This window comes from Bubalus kerabau, chromosome 19, assembly GCF_029407905.1.
Source record: "Bubalus kerabau isolate K-KA32 ecotype Philippines breed swamp buffalo chromosome 19, PCC_UOA_SB_1v2, whole genome shotgun sequence".
Lineage (NCBI taxonomy): Eukaryota > Metazoa > Chordata > Mammalia > Artiodactyla > Bovidae > Bubalus > Bubalus kerabau.
Window position 1 is genome coordinate 65,935,949 of NC_073642.1, and position 21,534 is coordinate 65,957,482.

Consider the following 21,534-nt stretch of genomic DNA (forward strand, 5'->3'; position numbering starts at 1 on the left):
ATCATGTCATCTGTGAATAAAGGCAGCTGAAATGCTTCTTTCCTAATTTAGATGTAATTTCTTCTTTCCTTCTTCCTCCTGTTACCTTGGATTCCCTTGTGGCTCAGTCGGTAAAGAATCTGCCTGTAATGCAGGAGACCCAGGTTCAGTTCCTGAGTGGGAAATATCCCCTGGAGAAGGAAATGGCAACCCACTCCAATATGCTTGCCTGGAGAACCCTAAGGACGGAGAAGCCTGGTGGGCTACAGTCCGCGGAGTTACAGGAGTCGGACGCAACTCAGTGGCTAAAACACCACCACCTGCTGCCTTACCGCACTGTCTCAAGCCTCTAGAACAGTGTTGGCTTAGAAACGTCGAAAAAAGACATACTCGCCTTATTTCCAGTCTTAGAAGAAGGATATTCTTTTCCATAGTTATGTATGATGTTAACTATAGTATTTTGTTGTTTTTTGGTAGATGCTCCTACCAGTTTGAGGACGTTCCCTTTTATTTCTAGTTTGTTGAGAGTTTTTATTATGAATCACCACTGGATTTTGTCAAATGCCTTTCTATATCTGTTGAAGGGATAGTGTAGTTTTTCTCTTTTATTGTGTTAATATGGTGAATTTTCTTGAAAGATTTCCAAATATTAAAGCAACCTTGTAATCCTGGGATAAATCTCACTTGATTATGATATATTATCTTCTCTACATAATTTGGATTCTACTAGCTAAAATGTAAGAATTTTAAAATCTGTATTTATGAGGGATAGTGATCTATTCTTTGCTTTTCTTATAATATCTTTGTCTAGTTTTCAGTTCAGTTCAGTTGCTCAGTCGTGTCTGACTCTTTGCAACCCCATGAACCGCAGCATGCCAGGCCTCCCTGTCCATCACCAACTCCCGGAGTCCACCCAAACCCATGTCCATTGAGTCGGTGATGCCATCCAGCCATCTCATCCTCTGTCGTCCCCTTCTCCTCCTGCCCTCAATCTTTCCCAGCATCAGGGTCTTTTCAAATGAGTCAGCTCTTCTCATCAGGTGGCCAAAGTATTGGAGTTTCAGCTTCAACATCTGTCCCTCCAATGAATACCCAGGACTGATCTCCTTAAGGATGGACTGGTTGGATCTCCTTGCAGTCCAAGGGACTCTCAAGAGTCTTCTCCAACACCACAGTTCAAAAGCATCAATTCTTCGGCGCTCAGCTTTCTTCACAGTCCAACTCTCACATCCATACATGACCACTGGAAAAACCATAGCCTTGACTAGATGGACCTTGGTTGGCAAAGTAATGTCTCTGCTTTTTAATATGCTGTCTAGGTTGGTCATAACTTTCCTTCCAAGGAGCAAGCATCTTTTAATTTCATGGCTGCAATCACCATCTGCAGTGATTTTGTCTAGTTTTGGTATCAGAGTAATTCTGTCCTCATAAAATAACTTGGAAAGTGTTCCTTTCTATTCAGTTTTCTGGAAGAGTTTGTGTATAACTGTATTATTTCTTCCATAAATGATTACTAGAACTGACTAGAGATGAAATTGGCTTGGCCTGAAATTTCCTTTGTGGGAAGACTTGAAACCTCAAATAAAATTTATTTAGTAAATATAGGATTATTCCAATTTTCTTTTTCGGTTTCAGTGGCCTTTGGTAGTTTCTGTCCTTCAAGAAATGCATGTATTTCATCAAAATTATCTTTTTGGTATGAAGTTTTTCATGCTATTTTAATTATTTTAAAGATATCTGTATAATATGTAGTGATATCACCTCATTTCTCTCATTCGTGATATTGGTAATTTGCATCTTTTCCCTTTTTCCTCTTATCAGTCTGGATAGAGATTTATCAATTTTGTTGATCTTTATACATTTCTGTGTCACTGATTTTTCTCTATTTCTCTTAAGAAATGATCATTTACTTTTTAAACTTTTTTATTTTCTGCTTAAAACTTAGGTTTATTTTCTTTGGGGTTTTTATTCTTTCCTGCTATAGATGTTCAGTGCTTTTAGTTCTCCTCTAGTTTTGCAGCTTCGTTACACAACTGTTGATACAGTTTTTCATTTTCATTCAGTTAAAAATATTTTCTAACGACATTTTGTATTTCTTCTTGATCCATGGATTATTTAGGAGAATTTAGATTGCAAATACTTGGGGATTTTCCATCTATATCTATATCTATATCTTTATCTGTATCTATATATCTGTTCAGATCAGATCAGATCAGTCGTTAACTCCATTGTGGTCACACACCATACATTGTATGTTTGAATCCTTTTAAATTTATTGAAACTTGTTTGATGTCCTATAATGTGGTCTATTTTGGTAAAGGTTCAGTGTGCTCGTTTTGGACACTTTTCAATCAGTATTTTTTCTTTTCGGCACAACTCTTATCCCTGTCCTTTAGGAACTCCATTGACTAAAATATTTAAGTTCTGATATTATCTCACAAGTCCCTAAGACTTCACTCATTTTTTCTTTTTAAATTAGGATTTAACTTTTCTTTCCTTTTAATGAATTTATTTATTTATTAACTGTGCTAGGTCTTTGTTGCTTTGAGTGGGTCTTTTCTAGTTGCGGCGGGCAGGGGCTACTCTTCGTTGAGGAGCTCGGGCGTCTTGCGGTAGCTTCTCTTGTTGTGGCACGTGGGACTTGAGGAGTTGTGGTGCACAAGCTCCGTGGTCACGGCACGCAGGCTCTAGGGCATGGGCTTGGGAGTTGTGGCACATGGTTGCTTAGTTTCTCTGTGGCGCTGGAATCTTCCTGGACCAGGGATTGAGCCTGTGTCCCTTGTATTGGCAGGCAGATATGTATCCACTGCTCCACCAGGGAAGTCCTCATTTTTTCTTAAGGTCGAAATATTTCTATTGATCCTTTTCCAAGTTCACCAGTTCTTTCTTTTGTCACTTCCATTTTGTTATGGTGCTTACCCCATTGTTAAAATTTTTTTTTCTGTTCTAAAATTTCTACTTAAAGGTACAAAGTGTATATGTGTGTGTGTGTGTATGTGTGTGTGTGTGTGTGTGTTGTGTGTGTGTGTGTGTGTGTGTGTGTATATATATATGTATATATATGTATGTATATACGGGCTTCCCTCATAGCTCACTTGGTAAAGAATCTGCCTGCAATGCAGGAGACCCTGGTTTGATTTCTGGGTCTGGAAGATCTGCTGGAAAAGGGATAGGCTACCCACTCCAGTGTTCCCTTGTGGCTCAGCTGATGAAGAATCCACCTGCAATGTGGGAGACCTGGGTTTGATTCCTGGGTTGGGAAGATCCCCTGGAAAAGGGAAAGGCTACCCACTCCAGTCTTCTGGCCTGGAGAATTCCATGGACTGTATAGTCCACGGGGTTACAAAGAGTCAGACACGACTGAGTCACTTTCACTTATATGTATGTATGTATGTGTGTGTATATATATGTGTGTGTGTATATATATATATGTGTGTATATGTGTGTGTGTATTTAATTTCTGGGCTTCCAAATTGGCTCAAGTGGTAAAGAATCTGCCTGCCAATGCAGGAGTCATGGGAGATGTGGGCTCAGTCCCTGGGTTGGGAAGATCCCCTGGAGGAGGAAATGACAACCTACTCCAGTATTTTTGCCTGAAGAAGCCCGTGGACAGAGGAGCCTGGCGTGCTACAGTCCATGAGGTTGCAAAGAGTCAGACACTACTGAGCGTGCACTGTACTGCTTATATATTTCTATTTCTCTGTTGAGATCATCTGTCCATTCATTTCAGGGGTGTATATCTTGAGGATTAGTATTTAATAGATGTTTATTTGAGGATTTTTATTTAATAGTTGTTTAAATGTGTCTGATAGTATGGGTCAAACATCTGGGTCATTTTGGGGTTGGCATATATCATTTCTCTTTTCTTTGGGTACTGTTTACATTTTCCTGGTTCTTTGTATGTCAAGTAAATTGAGAATATATTGTGATTTTTAATATTATGTTGTAAGATCCTGGTCTTGTTAAAATCCCATGGAGAATAGTGATTTGTTTGTCCTAATAGGCAGCCAAGCCTGTTAGATCCAGATCGTGAATTCCTTCTCTCCTGTAGGCAGTAACTCTATTTTCAGTTCCATATTCAAAACCTTCGTTCTGCTGAACCCCTTAAGGGTTAGTTTCAGACTGGGCCAGCACTCACATATGTCACTTCTCAAGGCTTTAGCTGTGCTTCTTTGGTTGTGTTCCACACACACGTAACTTAAGGATTGTCCTGGGATGTGGTCAGTTCATATACAGAAGCAGAGGATTCGTTTCTCAGCTTGCCTGGCTTCCTGAACTCCCCTTCCTGGCTCTCCTGCCCAGAGATGGGGTTCTTTGAGAATGTTAGCCTGCTGCCTCATCACACCATGTCCGTAAGTGGGATCCCCTTCAACACAAATTGGCCAGAGAAATTAGATGAAAAGATAACATGAATTTTCCCTCTTCTCCTAGTTCTTCTATTTAGATTTCTTCCCTTCTGGTTTTTAGGTATTTGTCCTGCGCTGTCAGAGCTGTGGGGGTTGGCATCAGGGCAGGGCTAGGAGAGCAAGGAGATATTTTAAAACTTTCCCCCATATTCTCTGACTTACAAGGACCCATTTTCTTATTCCTGTGGCCAGGATGATGGATTTATTTCAAAATTTTTGCTGTCCATGTCTGCTGTGTAATTCCTTAATTCAGTCTGTCTGTGGGGCAACATCAGGAGTTAAAAGGCCAAAAAAAAAAAGAAAACCCCAAACAAACCCCCAGTGCCCCCCTCCCCCCAAAACTAAAACAAACAAAGACTAGAACCTTACCTGTCGTACTGATCTTTCTTCAAATTTCAGATTCCCTCTTCAGCCTACCAGCTGTTGTTTGCTTTGCAAAGTCTTCAGGCTGCTTCTTGGATTGTGTCCAGAGTTTTTAGCTGTAATTTATGAAAGAGAGTGAGAGGCCCTAGTGGGTTTGCTCCATTTGGATTTAAAACTAGATTTTGTTCACTTAAAAAAATTCAGTCTTTTTTTCTTTCCAGTATGTTTTGAAATTTTCAGTTGCTGTGTCTTCTAGCTTGGTAATGTTCTCTTTCGCAGTGTCTCATCTGATGTTAGCCCATCTGGCGCACCTTCCCTCAAACATTGTGTATTCCACCACTAGAAATTCTGTGGGGCTCCTGTATCCTCCACGCCTCTTGTAACCTTGGCCAGTCTTCCCTCTACCTTCTTAAACATAGGTTATGTGTGGTTGTAATGCCTAGTGTGATGCCTTGCTTTGTCACCTGTGTCTCTTGTGGGTTTCGTCTGGTTTAGAGACCAAATCTGAGTGTGGTGTTTGCTCATTGTTTCCTGGCTCCTTCAGACAGAGCTAGGAAATGTTTTTCTTTTTAAGAAAAAACATATCATTGTTTATGCTGATTTGTCCAATTCAGATTTAGCATTACAGAGCTTTTCTTTAACTTCTTTATTTTTATACATTTTCTAATCTCTTTTATACTGAAAATTTTTATTTTTCTCTGCCTTAATTCGATTTTTATGGTATGTATTGACACTAGCAATGTAATGACTGGAAACAGTGTGAGATTTCTCACAGTTCTTTTTGTTCGCAAAGTATATCCAATTAAGATTTACCATCAAATTACTGTTTTTCAGTTTATAATGTGTATCAACAGAGGATCTACCTTCAACTACTGTGCTTTCGTGTCTTTTAAAATGAATCCTATTTGTGTGGTTAAGCTACTAGCTCAAGATGGCTAATTTTATTTGCTTAATTTTGCTTTCACATTTTAGAGTCTGCCTTTTAATTTTGTTGTATAATTTTATAAAATATGGACATGGTTCTGGAGAAGGGATTGGATAACTACAGCCCATGGGCCCAATCTTGGCTACACTGTTTTTGTATGGTCCTTGAGTTAAGAATGGTTTTTACATTTTTAAATGACTGTAACACACATCACACACACACACGCACACACACACACACACACACCACACACATACAGAGTGTGCAACAGTGCCTAAATGTAGCTTCCAAACCCTAATATATTTACTGTCTACCCCTCTGTAGGGATCCTCTGGGTTCTACCTCCAGCCCCGAATTCCCCAATCTGTCCTCTCCGGTTCAGAGGCAGCCTGACTGATTTATTTACTTACTTAGTTTCTGGTTTATTTTCTGCTGTTTTTGTGGAGGCAAACATAACCTTTCCGCCCTGTTTTTCTCTGCCTTGGCTCTGCACTGAGCAGTGTCTCCTGGGGGCCGGCCCACAGCGGGCCTCACCCTCTCTCAGCACTGCACACAGCATTCAGAACACGCCTGGACTGACATCTGTTTAACCGGTCGCTTCTTGTATATTTGGCTCAGATGGTAAAGAATCTGCCTGCAATGCAGGAGGTGTGGGTTCAATCCCTGGGTTGGGAAAGTCCCCTGGAGAAGGAAATGGCAACCTACTCCAGTATTCTTGCCTGGAGAATCCCATGGACAGAGGGGCCTGATGGACTACAGTCCATGGGGTCACAAAGAGTCTGACACAACTGGGTGACTAGCACGTTTTGTACATTTGAGTCATTTCTGCTTTTTTAATTTCACAAGTGGTGCTGGTTTCAGCAGCCTCATGCTTCTGTTTTCTGGGATTTGCTACTGTAACTTTGGGGTCAGTTCCTACAAGTCGGGGTGCTGGGTTATACATGTTGCCGAGTAACAAGGCATATGCCGTTTTGCTTGGCGTTGCCCGAATTCTCTCTGGGGGGACAGGACCATTTTACATTTCTGTCAGCAGTGTGTAGTGTAACTAATGCCCCACAGCCACCTAACGGAGTGTGTTGTCAAACTTTGGGATCTTCTAATTTGATAAGAGATGATATCTCCATGTAATTTTAAAATTTTATTTCTTATGAGCAGGATTGAAGGACCAATTACATTCCCTCTCATATGAACTCTCTGTTCATTTCTCTTGCCCATTTTTCTGTAGAGCTATTGGTCTTTTTCATTGATTTTTAGAAACTGTGTATTAGGGACTGTTAAGGGTAGTGACCTATAAATTGGGGCTTCCCAGGTGGCTCAGTGGTTAGGGATCTGCCTGCAATGCAGGAGACACAGGTTCTATTCCTGGGTCTGGAAGATCTCCTGGAGGAGGAAATGGCAACCCACTCTGGTACTCCTGCCTAGAGAATTCATGGACAGAGGAGCCTGGCAGGCTACAGTCCAAGGGGTCGCAAGGAGTTGGATATGACTTAGCAACTAAACAAGAACAAGACCTATAAATTTCAAGTATCTTTCCCATCTGTCTTCTTTATTCCTCTTAATTATTGTTTCTCATGCCATGCAATAGTGTTTAGTGTTGTTATTACGGTTATTTTCATGTAAATTTCATGTAATTTCATGTAAATTTCATGTATCTGTCTTTTTTATTCCTCTTAATTATTGCTTCTCATGCCATGCAATAGTGTTTAGTATTGTTATTACTGTTATTTTCATGTACTCAGATTTGCCATCTTTTCTCTTGGTGCTGTGGCCTTGGAGCACTAGCCAGGATAGTTTCTCCTAGTCTCAGGTTGTAGAAAAATTTAATCATACTCTCTTCTCATATTTGTATAATTGCTTTTTGTCTTTAATAGAAATTTCTGATTTAAAAAAAAATTACCCACAGAGCACTTTTGGTGTACACTGTCCCGTGTGACCGGCTACTTTCCTTTGTGTGATTCTAAGCCACGGAAAAGGGCCCTGTGCTCAACTCTCCAGCGTGCCTTTGTGCAGAGACTTGTCTCGTCTTAGAACCTGAAGAGACCAATATGTTTATTCTCAAGGGGAAGGAACTGAGGTTTGGGGAGGAGGGGTTTGTCCAAGGACCCGCAGCCCCATCCCGGGGACAAGCTCCGTCTGGCCTGGGGAGAGGATTATGATCAGCTGCTCTGTGTTGGCCGCTTGGCCAGGCCTGTCACCATCCTTCCCTCCCGAGCCATAGGTCCTGCTGTTAGTCCCACCTTGCAGGTGTGGAGACTGAGGCGTGGAGAGGTGAGTTGCCTGTCCTCGACCAGGCAGCCAGATGGGCCATCATGCTCAGATACCCGGGCATCTGCCTGAGAGCTTGGCCTTCCCAACTCCGGATGTCTGGCAATGCCGTGCATGCATGCACTGAGCGCCACCCCACCCCCCTGCCGCGGCCTCAGAGATCCTTGGAGGTTGAAGTGTCCTTGTCTCCATGTCAAGGGCCATGGAGGGGCCTGTGATGGACTTCGTGATGCCCAAGGGCCGGCATGCTCCTGGCAGCCAGAGGCCACAGGTCGCAGCTTTTCAACTTGTCTTTTTGTTCATTCATCCATTTGCGTAGCTGCTCACTCACTTATCCTTCATTCAACAAACCTTCCTGCCGCCTGCAGTGGGCAGTCCCAGTCCTGGCCAAGGGTGACCAGACAAACAAACAGGAGCACCGCGTCCTGCGGGGTGGGCGGGTGGCCTCGGCTGTCCTGTGGGGCCCAGAGCAGTGGCTTCCTCGCTGTCCCTAAGGGCCTGGGTGGGAGGAGGGGAGCTGGCTTCCCCAGCCCTTCCTGTCTCTGGGATCCAGCACTGAGTAGAAGCTTGTCATCCAGGCCAGTCCCTGGGTGGTGACGATTCGAAACCAGACGCGGTGAGGGCAGGACTGCCCTGGGCACACAGTGAGTCAGCAGGCCAGACCAGAGCCTCGCCTGTCCCCTCCAACCCCACGCACCTCGGACATGGCAGGGGCCCCGGGAAGGGAAAGCTGAGCCTTCAGTTGAATCCAGAGCAGCCCAGTTACCCAGGATTGTCTGGTGGGTCAAGCAGACTTTTTAAAGGGTTATCAGGAGGTTTTCATTGCACTGAATGTGTCTTGATCACGTCTTCCTTTCCTCTCAGAGCCGTAGACTCTTGGTCAAGTGTCTCCAAGCGTCTGCTGATGGAGGCCCGGGTTGCCAGAAGAGTTTGAGTGAGGCTCCCCTCTGGATCCAGCGAGTTAGGCCCGTGTAGCGCCATCCCAGGCTCCTGCGACAGGACGCACCAGCTGTCGGTGTAATTAAGTTCGCCATAAAACCCACCAACTAGACGCACAAATGACTTCCCTGCTCTTTCCCGAGGCAGGAGCAGTTGGGAAGACAAGTCAATCATGTTCGGCGGCCATCACTCCAAAGGTCAGCCTTCCACTTAGAACAGCGTTATTGGCAGGGATCACCCATAACACGGCTGGTTTCCCGGCCGTTGGATTTTATGACGCCCTAATGAATTGGGCCATTTCCATGCATTCTCAGGAAGTGTACAGTACGAGGGTTTTCATTCTCCTGGAAAAGTTTATCTTGGAGAGGCAAGGTGGCATGTTGGTGGGCACGCAGGTAGTTCTGCCAGGGTCGGCCGAGCACTCCGGCACTTCGCTCCTCCGGGCTTCGGTGCCGCCCTCCGGGGTGAAGCTTTCTCCCGTGTCGGCAGGAGATGAATTATCTGATGCTCCCGCCGCCCTGGCTGGAGCTGCGGGAGTGGTCCTCATACCCTGTCCTTTCCTGGGTCAGTGCATTTCCTGAGTGCGTGTGGGGACTGAAGTGCTGCTGCTGGAGATGGTCCCGGTGCCCACGGGCCTCACGGTTGTGCCCACCGACGGCCATTCTCCATGGGCCGGTGGGGCTCTGGGGGGCTGTGTGCCCCCGACCCGGGAGGAGAAACTCCTCGGTGCACTGGTCACGTCCAGGGTCATGAGTTGGGTCAGACTTACTCCTCCCCTTGCTGCCCCGGCCATCCTCAGTCCCCTGCTCCTCACCTGGATGCGGTGATGGCGAGAGCTTTAGGAAAGGGGGCAAGAGGGCATTGTAGCCCCCACGTGGCCTCAGGGTGGAGGTGTCGGGTGGCTGGTGGTGGGGAGGGGGTGTGTAAGCGAGGGGAGAGGCGTGGCCCCACAGATGGGCAGGGCCGTGGGTCGGGAACCCTGGTGATGGTGACGGCCTCGCTCCCATCCCTCCCTGCTCTTCCCACCAGAACAGGTTCCAAAGCCTGTCTTGAGACAGCGCTGTGCTTGGTGAATCGGGATAGCATGTCCTCATAGGGGCAGATGTTGGGCACTGAGGCTGCGTGCCCTGTCTGCTCACAGGCCCTAGATCGCTGCCCCAGCTCCAAATGGGCGGGCCGGAGCATCCGTCCGCAAAACAGCTTCTGTGCCCCTCCTGGCTGGGAGTTGGAGCGTTCCTTCTAGCTTACACTCCAGGAGACTCAAGGCTGTCTGGGAGGGCAGGGCGGGCCTGCGGGATCCTGGTGCAGGGAGAGAGGAAGGGAGGGAGGCAAGGAGGCGGGCAGCCCCTTGCTGTCTGGGGAGCAGCCGCACAGTCTGGCCTGGGTTCCAAGGCCTATATGGCCACCCTCTCTTTTCTGCCCCTGGACCACTCCTCGGGCTCCAGGGGGCCTACCCAGAAATCACACTCACTGGGGACTGCTTCTGAAGAGGCTCAGAGAAGGTAGTCGTTGGTTGCCCACCCTCCTCCCATGCATTTGTCCCAACATTTACCAAGTCAGGACTTAGCCAGCAGGAGGCCTGGATGGGGCCCCTCCATCCCCGGGAAGCATGACGCCCTGGCCCTGCACTCTTGAGCAAATGCCTGCATCTCTCTGAGCCTCAGTGTTCCTCATCTGGAGAATGGGTTACAAAATACCCCTCTGTCTAAATTGGATTTATGGAGTGCTGCATTTCACGTGAATTTGACTTACATATGTTTGAAAGAGGATGCTACCATATCTAGGTCTGCAACATTGGCAAGATTTTAAATTTCAGTTTTTGAAATATATGTCAAGACAGCTGGTTTCCCAACTGGCGGCTGAGGTGCCGGAGAGCTGTGTTTGTGCTGTGGCCACGTGGTGGCGCCCTGGGAGCTGGTAAACAGGCCGCCAGGCCTGGCAGGCGGGCCCAAGGCGCCGTGCCCACAGCCTGCTGCTCACTATTGCAATTTAAAGTCATCCTGGAGTTTGTTGCACGGAGGTACTTGTTGACCCCGGCTCTGACTCCCACCCTGGCCCTAACCATCCCATTGTTGTAGAATGGAAAGTTCATGTGATAAAACGCTCTGAAGAAAGCGGAACAACGGCTTGATGCTAAATTGCGTTAGTTTAGAGATGGGAGAGTGTGGAATGTTGGCAATGATGTAAGAAAGAAAGCGTGTCTTTAAAGCTAGCTAATGTACTGTGATTCTGGCTCCATGAGCTGGAGACTACTGGTTCCCATGTTGCAGATACCACTCCGGGGGCTACAGGCTGAGGCCTTGAAAGCTATGAATTGTGGGACTCTTCAGAAGCAAGAGCACAAAATATGGCCAAGGTTTTGGTGGGCATCACTTGATGGTGCCCTTACGTGCCCTTGGCCGGGCGTGGAGCCCTTCCCTAAGCTCTCCTTCATTGGCCCCTGCTGCTCTCTAGGGGACCAGTCATGAGGCTGGGGGGCATCTTCATGCCTCCCTGGGCCCACGTGCCAGTTGGTGTGGGGAGGGTGTGGGCATGGAGGACATCCACGGGGAGAGGCAAGGCATGGGGTTGTCAGGGAGCAGGGCCCGAGGGAGACAGACGTGTGCCTGCTGGGGGGCGGGAGGCCCCAGAGGTCTTCCTCCAGCAGCCCCCACACCCACGCTTGGGCTGCTCATCCTGGGGAGGGGGGGCGTGTTTTCACGTACTGCCCTCCCAGACCCTGCAGCCCACATGTACTCGGCACCCCCCCAGCCCTGCCCGTGGACTCTGGGGGCCCCACTGTGACAGGTGCCCACTCTTGCAGGTGGTGAGAAGCTACAAGGCCACCATCCAGCAGACCCTGGACATCCTCTTCCTCCGGGAAGGCTCCGAGTTTCTGAGCAGCACAGATGCTTCAAGCCGGGACTCTGCCGACCGCACCATCATTGCTTGGGATTTCCAGAGCTCTGCCAAGATCTCCAACCAGATCTTCCACGTGAGAAACCCTGTCATTGGGCCTTGCTTTCAGGTTGAGCCCCAGCCCCAGGTGCATCCATGTGGCCCCCAGACTGTCTGGGGTCCCAGGTCGCATCCTGCAGAGGTGGTTCAGCCAGCAGGAGCTTTGGAGGGAGAGGGCTGCCTGAAGTCTGTAGGGTTGAGGGAGGCAACGTGCAGGTCCAGGCCTGCCCAGAGTGCCTCCCACGGGCTCCCAGATCGGGGTGACTCCCTCGCGGGCCTCTCACTCGCTCTCTGCCCAGCACAGCCAGGCCACGGGGTAAGGGTGTGGGAGGCAGCCTCATTCATGTCCACAGGAAAGTGGCTGTCCACCCCGAGAAAACCCTAGTCTAACCCTCCACCACCCCAGCCAGCCTGCGGGTCTACCTTACCTCTTGCTCAGTAGCTTCGATAGGGGCTGTGACTCAAGGGTTGGAGCCCAGACCCTGAAGGTGTACCACCTGCGTGAGTTAAATTCCTGCTTCCACCACCTACAAGCAGGGGCCCAAGCCCAGTAGTTACCCTCTTTGACTCTCATTTTTTTTTTCCCTTAGAAAATTGAGGATGAGAATATTTCTTGCCTCATAGTGTGGTTTTGAGAATTAAAAGATGTAGATACTTAGGCCAGCACAGTGCCAGGTGCAGGGAGTTCTCGATAAATGCATTACCTATCATCACCATCACCACCACCACCACCACCGTCATCATTACCATCACCACCGTCATGACCACCATCCACCACCATCACCATCTCCACTCTTATCACATCCTCACCATCATCACCATCATCTTATTAGCATCATCATCACCACATCATCCCAACCATCACTGCCATCACCACCATCCCCACCATCACCACCCTCCTTATCACAGCACCTCTTTTACCATGACCACCATCATCACCATCATTGTCATCACCATTATCATTATCATCATCACCACCATCATCCCAACCATCACCACCACCCACCATCACCGTCACCACCACCACCCACCATCCCCACCATCCCCACCATCCCCACCACCATCTCAACCATCACTACCATCACCACCACCACCCACCATCACCACCATCCGCACCATCACCATCATTACATTCCCCACCATCACCATCACTACCATCACCACCATCTCCACTCTCCTCACCATTCCCACCATCATCACCATCCCCACCATCCACCATCACCACCATCCACTATCATCACCATCACCCGCCATCACCACCATCTCCACTCTCCTCACCATTCCCACCATCATCACCATCCCCACCATCATCACCATCCCCACCATCACCATCACTATCATCACCACCCTCATGACCACCATCCACCACCATCACCATCTCCACTCTTATCACATCCTCACCATCATCACCACCACCATCCCCACCATCACCATCATCACCATCTCCACTCTCCTCACCATCCCCACCATCACCATCATGACCATCACCACCATCATCCTCATTGTCATCACCACCACCATCATCTTTTAAGATTTCAAGTTAGCTATGGCTAATCTCTTTGATGCTGCCACCCAGAATTTAAAAATATATATCAGGTGTACGTTGGAGTAGGAAATGGCAACCCACTCCAGTATTCTTGCCTGGAATCCCATGGACAGAGGAGCCTGGTGGGGTGCAGTCCACGGGGTCACAGAGTCAGACACGACTGGGCGCTCAGCAGCAGCAGCAGGTGTATGTATGCACCATTTCCCTCTCCCTGTTTTTTTTTTTTCCCCCTGGTTCTTAAAGGATTCTAAGTGGCCCTGAACAAACCTATCTCTAGACCTTCACTTCAGAGTTCTAGTTCAATGCCATGAGAAAGGCAAGCCCTGGGAGGGGGCCGGAGGGGTGTGTCTGGCCCCTGGGGCATCCTGCCTCTGCCGGCCCTGCGGAGACCAGGGAAGCGAGTGAGGTGGATGATGGTGCTGCGTGCCTGAGCTGCCAGCCCTCCTAGAGGCACAGCTCCTCGCCCTGCGTGCTGGCGCGCAGGCGCTCCACCTGGAGCCTCATGCCAGGAACTCATGATGAGGTCGCCGTGCGCCTCCAGCATCACGTTGGTCTGCGGTTCCAACTGCCCCCAGTGTCGCCCTGTGAATTTGGGCTCATGTAGAGGCTGTTGCTTCAGGACACCACTTAGAACACGAAAGGACAGGTGCAGTGCAGAAGGGCGCTTTTAGGGGTGTTTCTGTGTGACTCAGTCCATTAAGCAGCGAGACCTCTCCCCCTGCTTGGAAGCCCGTGAGCACGCATTTATCTCCGCGCTTGGCCACTCACCTCCTTGCCCACTACGTGTTCTGGCGGCCTGGAGCCTAGGCTGGGCTGGAGCTCCCCGGCGGCTCGCTGTGCAGGTGGGGAGATGGGCGTGTGGATTTGTTTTCTGTCGCTGTGTAACAGATTACAGAGTAGCATAAATCCAATGGCTTAAATCAATAGAAATGTGTCCTTTCAGTGATGGAGGCCGGAAGTGTGTAAAAAGTATCCTGCGGCTGAAATCAAGGTGCTGGCGGGGCCTCTGTCGTCAGTCCTTTGCTCCTTCCAGCTTCTGGTGGCAGCTGGTGACCCTTGGCTTGTGCTGTGTCCCTCCAGTCCGCGCGCCAGCATCCTCAGATCTCTTTCTCTGCTCTGTGTTCACGTCCCCGCCTCTGTGTGTCTGGTCTCACTCTGCCTCCCTTTTCTGTGGATGCTTGTGATTGGATTTAGGGATGCAGTAATGCAGGGTAACCTCTTCATCTCAAGATCCTTAAGTTAATCCCTGTAAACATCCCCCTGCTTTTTTTTAAAAAACACAGATGGTGACACAGGTCCCAGTAATTCGGACAAGGAAGTCTTTGGGGAGACATTTTTCAGTCCACCCCAAGGGCCAAGAGGCAAGGAGCGTAGGGACCCCTAGAAGCTGGAAAAGACAAGGGAACAGATACCCCCCAGAGACCCCAGAAGGAGCAGAGCCCTGCTGGCATCTTGATTTTAGCCCAGGGAGACCGTGTCAGACTTCCGACTTCCAGAAGCGTAAGATAATAAATGTGTGCTGCTTTTAACCGCAAAATTGGAGGCATTTTGTTACAGCAACAGGAAGCTTGCAGCCCCCTGAGCTGAGGTCTGGGTGGGGGGCTCGAGGCCCCGGGAGCAGAGGGTGGGTGGCGGGCCCATCAGAGGCAGGAGCCCACTGGGGAGCCCGCCCCACCCTCTCTGAGCCCTGCTGTCTCTCAGGAGAGGTACACCTGCCCCAGCCTCACCCTGCACCCTCGGGAGCCTGTGTTCCTGGCGCAGACCAATGGCAACTACCTGGCCCTGTTCTCCGCTGTGTGGCCCTACCGGATGAGCAGAAGGCGGCGCTATGAAGGGCACAAGGTACCCCGTCTCGTCCTGTCCCCCCGGGGATGGAAAGTTGTCCCACGCCCACGCTGGCAAGGGACTTGCAGTCCCCAAGAGCACGGACCCTCTGTCCAGGCAACCTGTGATTTCTGTTTCCTGGGTGACCCCATACCATGTGGCCTGATGTCCACTCAAAGCCCTGGGCCACATGTGGCCCTTCCCTGGGCCCCAGCTGCCAGACAGGGCCGGTCTCCTTGATTTGTTGGCTCACATGGACCTGGGGCTGGGGGCCCCTTTCCATCGGCCTCTTTTCCCTGCGGGCCGCCCCAAGGGCACAGGCACTAGGGATCCACTGCCCGTCCCCGTGCTAGAGCTGTGCTCTCTGGACCCACGAGAGCCACCTGGTGACACCGGCCTGGGCACAGGGACCCCCGGCTCACGGCAGGAGCTCAGCCGCCGGCTCCAGGCCCCGGCTGCACCTCCGTGGGAAGGGCCATGGGGCCGCGTGCACTGAGCTGCGCTGTCGCTCAGCTGGTTGTTCATTCTCTGCAGGTGGAAGGCTACTCGGTGGGCTGCGAGTGCTCCCCGGATGGTGACCTGCTGCTGACGGGCAGTGCCGACGGCCGGATCCTGGTGTACAGCTTCCGCACCGCCAGCCGCGCCCGCACACTGCACGGGCACACGCAGGCCTGCGTGGGTGCCACCTTCCACCCCGTGCTGCCCTCCATGCTCGCCACCTGCTCCTGGGAGGGCGACGTCAAGATCTGGCACTGAGCCTCACGGTGTGGAAGCTTCCTGATGCCGGCCGGACGGGCGGGCGGGCATGTGCGATGAGGAGGGCCTGAGGTTGGCTTCAGGGCCAGGCTCGGATGGATGCTGCCTCCCCATCTGCTGAGCCTCAGTGTCCTCATCTGTAAAATGGGGGCGAAAACCTTGTGTCTCAGGGTTCCGAGGACTACACGTTAGCAAAAGCACCTGGCGGGTTGTGGGTGATGCTCAATAAATGTGAGCGTTTTGCTATTTCTTAGGTTGTTTCAGCGAAAACATGCATTGGCAGCTTCTCTCACCTCCCTTCTCGCAGGCCTGCTGGAGCTCGGAGACAAAGGGCAAGTGGGGGTTGGAGAGGTGGGGCTCTGGGTCCTAGGTCTGCCTGCCTGCCGTCTCACAGGGTCTGCTCAGGCCCAGGCGCCTCCTCCCTCCTCCAGAGCATGGCCGGTGGGGTCCCCAGGTTTGCCTGAGCCCAGGGCCCTCTGCACTCCTCCTCACCCTCTGCCCGAGGAAGTGCATCTGCCTGGGGAGACAGAGCGACGTGAAGAAGCAAGGAGCCCTCGAGGATCCCCACAGGCTGAGGAGCCCTAAGCCCCCTCGGGATCACGATTGAGCTGTTACCCAAGGAGCCCAAAGGTCCCCTGATGGGTGAGGAAGGGGGCCAGAGGTGCCCGTCTCTGGACAGGCGCATCCCTGCAGTCCTGGAAGTCTCCCTGGAGGAGGCTGACCGCGAGCCTGTGAGGAGGGTGTCCTGGCAGGGGGTCAGCGAGGAAACGCAGGACCTGAGGAGGAGGCCACAGAGGCAAGCAGTGCCCAGCTGGCCTCTCCAGCACCGGGGTTCCCAGTCTGGCTCTGCTGTCGGTATAGCTGAGAGCGAGTCACATTTCCTCTCAGAGCTGCAGCTGCCCCCTCTGTGAAGCGGTGTCAGGACCCAGGCTGCAGGCCTGCTGTGAGGGTCCAGGAAGGTCAAGTGTGTGGTGGGTGTCGGCACCCTGGGAGCTCATCTGGGGATGGGGATTGGGCAGATTGGGAGCAGCCATGAAATTAAAAGACGCTTGCTCCTTGGAAGAAAAGCTATGACAAACCTAGACAGCATATTAAAAAGCAGAGACATTACCAGCAAAGGTCTGTCTAGTCAAAGCTATGGTTTTGAATGGATGTGAGTTGGACCATAAAGAAAGCTGAGTGCCGAAGAATTGATGCTTTTGAACTGTGGTGTTGGAGAAGACTCTTGAGAGTCCTTCAGACTGCAAGGAGATCCAACCAGTCCATCCTAAAGGAAATCAGTCCTGAATATTCACTGGAAGGACTGATGCTGAAGCTCCAATCCTTTGGCTACCTAATGCGAAGAGCTGTCTCAAAGACCCTGATGCTGGGAGAGTTTGAGGGCAGGAGGAGAAGGGGACCACAGAGGATGAGATGGTTGAATGGCATCACCAACTCAATGGACATGAGTTTGAGCAAGCTGTAGGAGATAGTGAAGGGCAGGGAAGCCTGGTGTGCTGCAGTCCATGGGGTTGCGAAGAGTTGGACACAACTGAGCAACTGAACAACAACAACTGGGCTGGTGGAAGCATTTATTTCAGTGTGTCTACTTTGCCTCTGGACCCTTGGAAGCTTGGGGTCCACAAGCAGGGCATCCCAAGCAGAGGGAAGGGCCATGCAAAGGCCCTGAAGTGGGAATAATCCCAAGGGCCGACTCCTCTTCTTTCCCTCGTCCTCCGCCCCCCACAGTCAGCACAGAGCCTGGCCTGCTGTTGGTGTCAAGTGGATGCTGGGTCCCCGAGCTGGGCTGGAGAGGCCAGAGTGCGTGGGTGGGGGGCTGAGACCCTTGGAGGGTGAAGGGAGGGAACTCCCCAGGCCCGGGCAGGACGCAGCAGGGCCCCAGTGACCCCATATGCCGTTGGGCTGGGTGTGGTAGGAGCTCAGGGAAGAATCACCTTCTCTTTTTAGGCTCAAGAAGGGCTGCTGTGGTGAAAAGAAAGATAGCCGCACTCCAGCTCTTGCAGGTCAGCCCTTTGGCAGAAGTCGAGTCCCCACGAGGGGCTGTCCTGGCCTCAGCAGAAGGGAGGCTGAGCGCACGTCCACTTAGAGCCTAGGCAGATGGTGCACATTCCTGCCTCCCCACTCAGGCCCCAGAGTGGCTGCCTCTGCTCTGGGTGGGTAGCTCTGTGACCTGCAAAGCCTTCCCATTGTCCTTGCCGCCGCCCCTGCCGACCCCTCTTTCCCCAGCCCCCCCAGCACCGCCCCCCTCCATGTCCAGGCTCCGTGTGTAAGCTGTGCCCTGAGCCCTGGCCCCTCCCAGCACACGTGCACAGGCCGGTGTAAGTTTCCTAGGTTGCAGGCCCTACACACGGGGGTGTTCCGGGAATAACCGCAGGTGTCGCCTGCCCGCAGGACACGGGCTTCGGAATCAGGCAGCGTGGGTTTAAGGCCCGTCCCTACCTTCTGTTGCCATGCCGTCACCACCAGTGCCAGCCGCCCTGTGCCGCAGTGTCCTGTCTGTAAAGGAGAGCTCTCAGTACCCAGCTTGTGGGGGTTCACGCAGGACGTGTGTGCAGCAGGCGCACGGGAGCCGGCAGCGGGGAGGTCAGTGTTCGTGCTAACGTCCGTATCGGTGGCAGGCAAGCCACTGGTGCAGGGGTTGAGCCCGTTCAGGCCAGAGGTTGCAGTCGGGTTCCATCCTCAGCCCCCAGTGAGGGGCTGCTCCTTCCCCCGCTCTCAGTCGATAAGTCTCAGGGAAGGCCTTGGATTGGCTGGTTTGCGTCACATACCCGCCCCAGACCAGGGGTCCTTGACCAGGCCCAGCTGCCACTGTGCAGCTGGAGGGGAGAGTGACGGGACCCCCACAGTTCTTTCACGAGGGGGTATCCCCCCCAGGTCCGGTCTGAATGGGCCCGTGGCCAGTGTTTGTCGGATGGACTGACAACGTGTGAATGAAGTCAGACCCAGGCCGCTAGGGCAGGCGGCAGTTGTCCGGGGTTGTGGGCGGTGGTCCTGGCCTTCCCAGGTGCCTCTCGCCCACCTCTCCTGCCCACCGCCTTGTATCCAGCCCCAGATCCTGGAGTCTGCTTTCTAGCCCAGCCTGAAGCGGGCATTTTCCTGCCTTCCTTGACGTGGAGCGTCTTCCGAGTGAGACTTTCACCGCGTGGTTTGCTGAGTGCTTTCCCCACTGTGGCGTGCTAGTATGACCACTCGTGTTTAACGCACATCAGTCACAGGCTGCACTCAGTGGGCTTTGGCATGGGCGCTGGCAATTACCAGGGGCTGACCTTTGTGTCCACCAAGCTGCCCGGCTTCTCCCTTATTCTGAGCCCACACCCCAGCTGGCTGCAACCTGTGGGTCCCAGACCCATCCCTTGCTTCCAGGGGGCCTTTGTGGGCACTTTGTTTCTCTGAACCTCAGTTTCCTCATCTCTAAAGTGGGCCTGCTGGAGTGAACAAGGGAGGAAGCACAGAGGAAAGGGCTTTGTAGGTTGTTACCGTCTCACATTCTCTTGGGGCAAACTCCATCCAAACTTCTGTCCTCAAAGAGGACACCCTGGTGGAAGCTCTGACCTCCCCCCACCCGCCCCCAGGAGAGGGACATCCAGGGTCACTAGAAAACACTGTGGCTCTTTCTTAGCGTCCTCCCCTGCGGGCTTGCCTTCTCCACTCTCCGCCTGCAAGCCCCACCCCCTCATTAGGTTATTTCACGGGGAAGAAAGGCAGGTGCTCTCGCACCCTCATCTGTTTCTTTCTCCAAATGCTTTCTTCCAAAGAGCATTCAAGACTCATTCTGATCCTCTGCAAGGTGTCTGGGAGTTCACCATTTGCAATTTTGAAACAAGAGAGCTAAAATGAGAAAGTACGGAGCTGGAATGTAAAAGGAGTGTGGGTTGTTCCCCTCCACCCACCTCTTCCTGGGGCTGGGCGCTTACCTTCGCCTCACCCATACATCTGAACAGGGCTCTGAAGCCAGCGTGGGAGGAGAGCAGTCCATCTTGAGATGCAGGCGTGGCTGTGTGTGCTGCTGGGTGTGGCCGTGACACTGAGTGAGGCTGGCGCCTGCAGCCCCCATGAAGCAGCCATGAGCCCCGATGCTCGGAGGGCAGAGGGACAGGCCTAGGAAGTCTGTGCTTGTCTCCTCTCTCCAGACCTGCCTCCAGCTCAGCCTGGGGCTCTTCATGCACTGGGACAGCCACTGTCCCAAGCGCCCCTGGGAACCTCACGAGTCAGTGTCCACAGGCTCCAGAGGGGACACAGGCCCCGAGGGCCTGGGACTTGCCCAAGGTTACACAGCCCTGCACTGTCCCCCGTGGGTTGAGAAGAAACATGGATGGAAGGGTCGGTGGATGGTGGGCGCCCCGTTGGGGTCCCGTTGGGAGTCAGGTAGGACTGGAGTGGAACAAGATGGGTGTCTGGTGGAGGAAGGAAGGCCCTCCACCCGCCCAGCTGTGGCTGGCTTTGGAGGCCATGGCAGGACAGCTTTGTGAGGCCTGTTGGCCATTTGGGGGACAGGTGCTCAGGCTCTGAGGTGACAATGTGGGGGCCCAGGCTGCAAAGCCCTTGGGGTTCCCAGCCCCGCTGTCCTGTTGCACAGCCTGCGTGGGACTGATGAGCCTCAGGGTCCCTCTGGGAGCATCTCTGAGCTAGAGCCTGCTGGGCAACGGAGGTTGTCTGTTTTCCCCACCACCCTCCCATCGCCACCCTCCCTCCCCCTCCAGGTCGGTGAGGGTTACTTTCCCACCTGCCCACAGGGAAACTGGGCCCCAGATGGGGGAGCTGACTCCCGAGCCTCCCGACAGGCCCCTCCCTGCAGCAGTCCGCTTCCTGGGGTGTTCCTCAGGGTCAAGGGCAGGCACCCTGGAGCGAAGCAAAGCTGGGTGGGCCGGGCAACTTCAGGCATCACCTGGCTCCAGGTGGTCCCCTCCCAGTGGGAAGGGCCCAGCCCTTGGAAGAAGCAGACATAAAGGCCCTGGAGGAGCGGCCTCCATCCTAGGCCTTGTGGAAATTTTACAGGTACTTTCTCAAGGGCATCAATGAGTATGCTCAAGGATAACTGGGCACACAGAGAAACCAGGCAGTGTGAGCAGGAGCCAAGAGAAACAGGTCTCCATAGACCCCACTTGACGGACGTGTCAGACCCAGCTGTGAACCAGCTGTGCCCACTCCGTTTAAGGAAACAAAAGACAAGCATGGAAATATCTCTAGGGTATAGGAAACTGTTAGAAAGTGGCATGGTGTGTTTTGAAAATAACCAGATAGAAAGAACTAGAAATGGAAACCATTAATAACTAAAACCGAAATCTGTGGCTCTGATTGGCAGCTGAATGGATGCAGCAGAAGGGGATTGGTGACCTACAAGGCATGCAGACCAGGCATGCTGACCCCAAGATGTGGGTCATAACGAGGGAGGGACATGGAAGCAGACCTCAGTAGGACGTGCCGATGGCAGTCCCAGGAGGAGGGAAGGGCAGAGAGTTACTTTAAAAAGTAGCTGAGGATTTCCCAGAACTGATGAAAGACACCAGTCCACAGATACAAGACTTCCTGTGATAAATCCACAGCCAGACACACCTCAGGGAAACTGCAGGAAACCAAAGTCAGAGGGAAGAGCT

The 21,534-nt window shown here is 51.9% G+C and overlaps 1 protein-coding gene across 2 annotated transcripts in view; it reads left to right on the forward strand.

Annotated features, from left to right (window-relative positions):
- The window catches only part of WDR25 (WD repeat domain 25), a 147,360-nt gene extending 131,170 nt beyond the window's left edge, over positions 1-16,190 (forward strand). For both annotated transcript variants that reach the window (XM_055556676.1, XM_055556677.1), the window contains 3 exons: positions 11,681-11,851; positions 15,062-15,202; positions 15,719-16,190. In XM_055556676.1, the coding sequence (XP_055412651.1) occupies positions 11,681-11,851; positions 15,062-15,202; positions 15,719-15,940 (534 nt within the window). In that variant the 3' untranslated portion in view covers positions 15,941-16,190. The remainder of the gene's footprint in view (positions 1-11,680; positions 11,852-15,061; positions 15,203-15,718) is intronic.
- Positions 16,191-21,534: the final 5,344 nt, after the last annotated feature.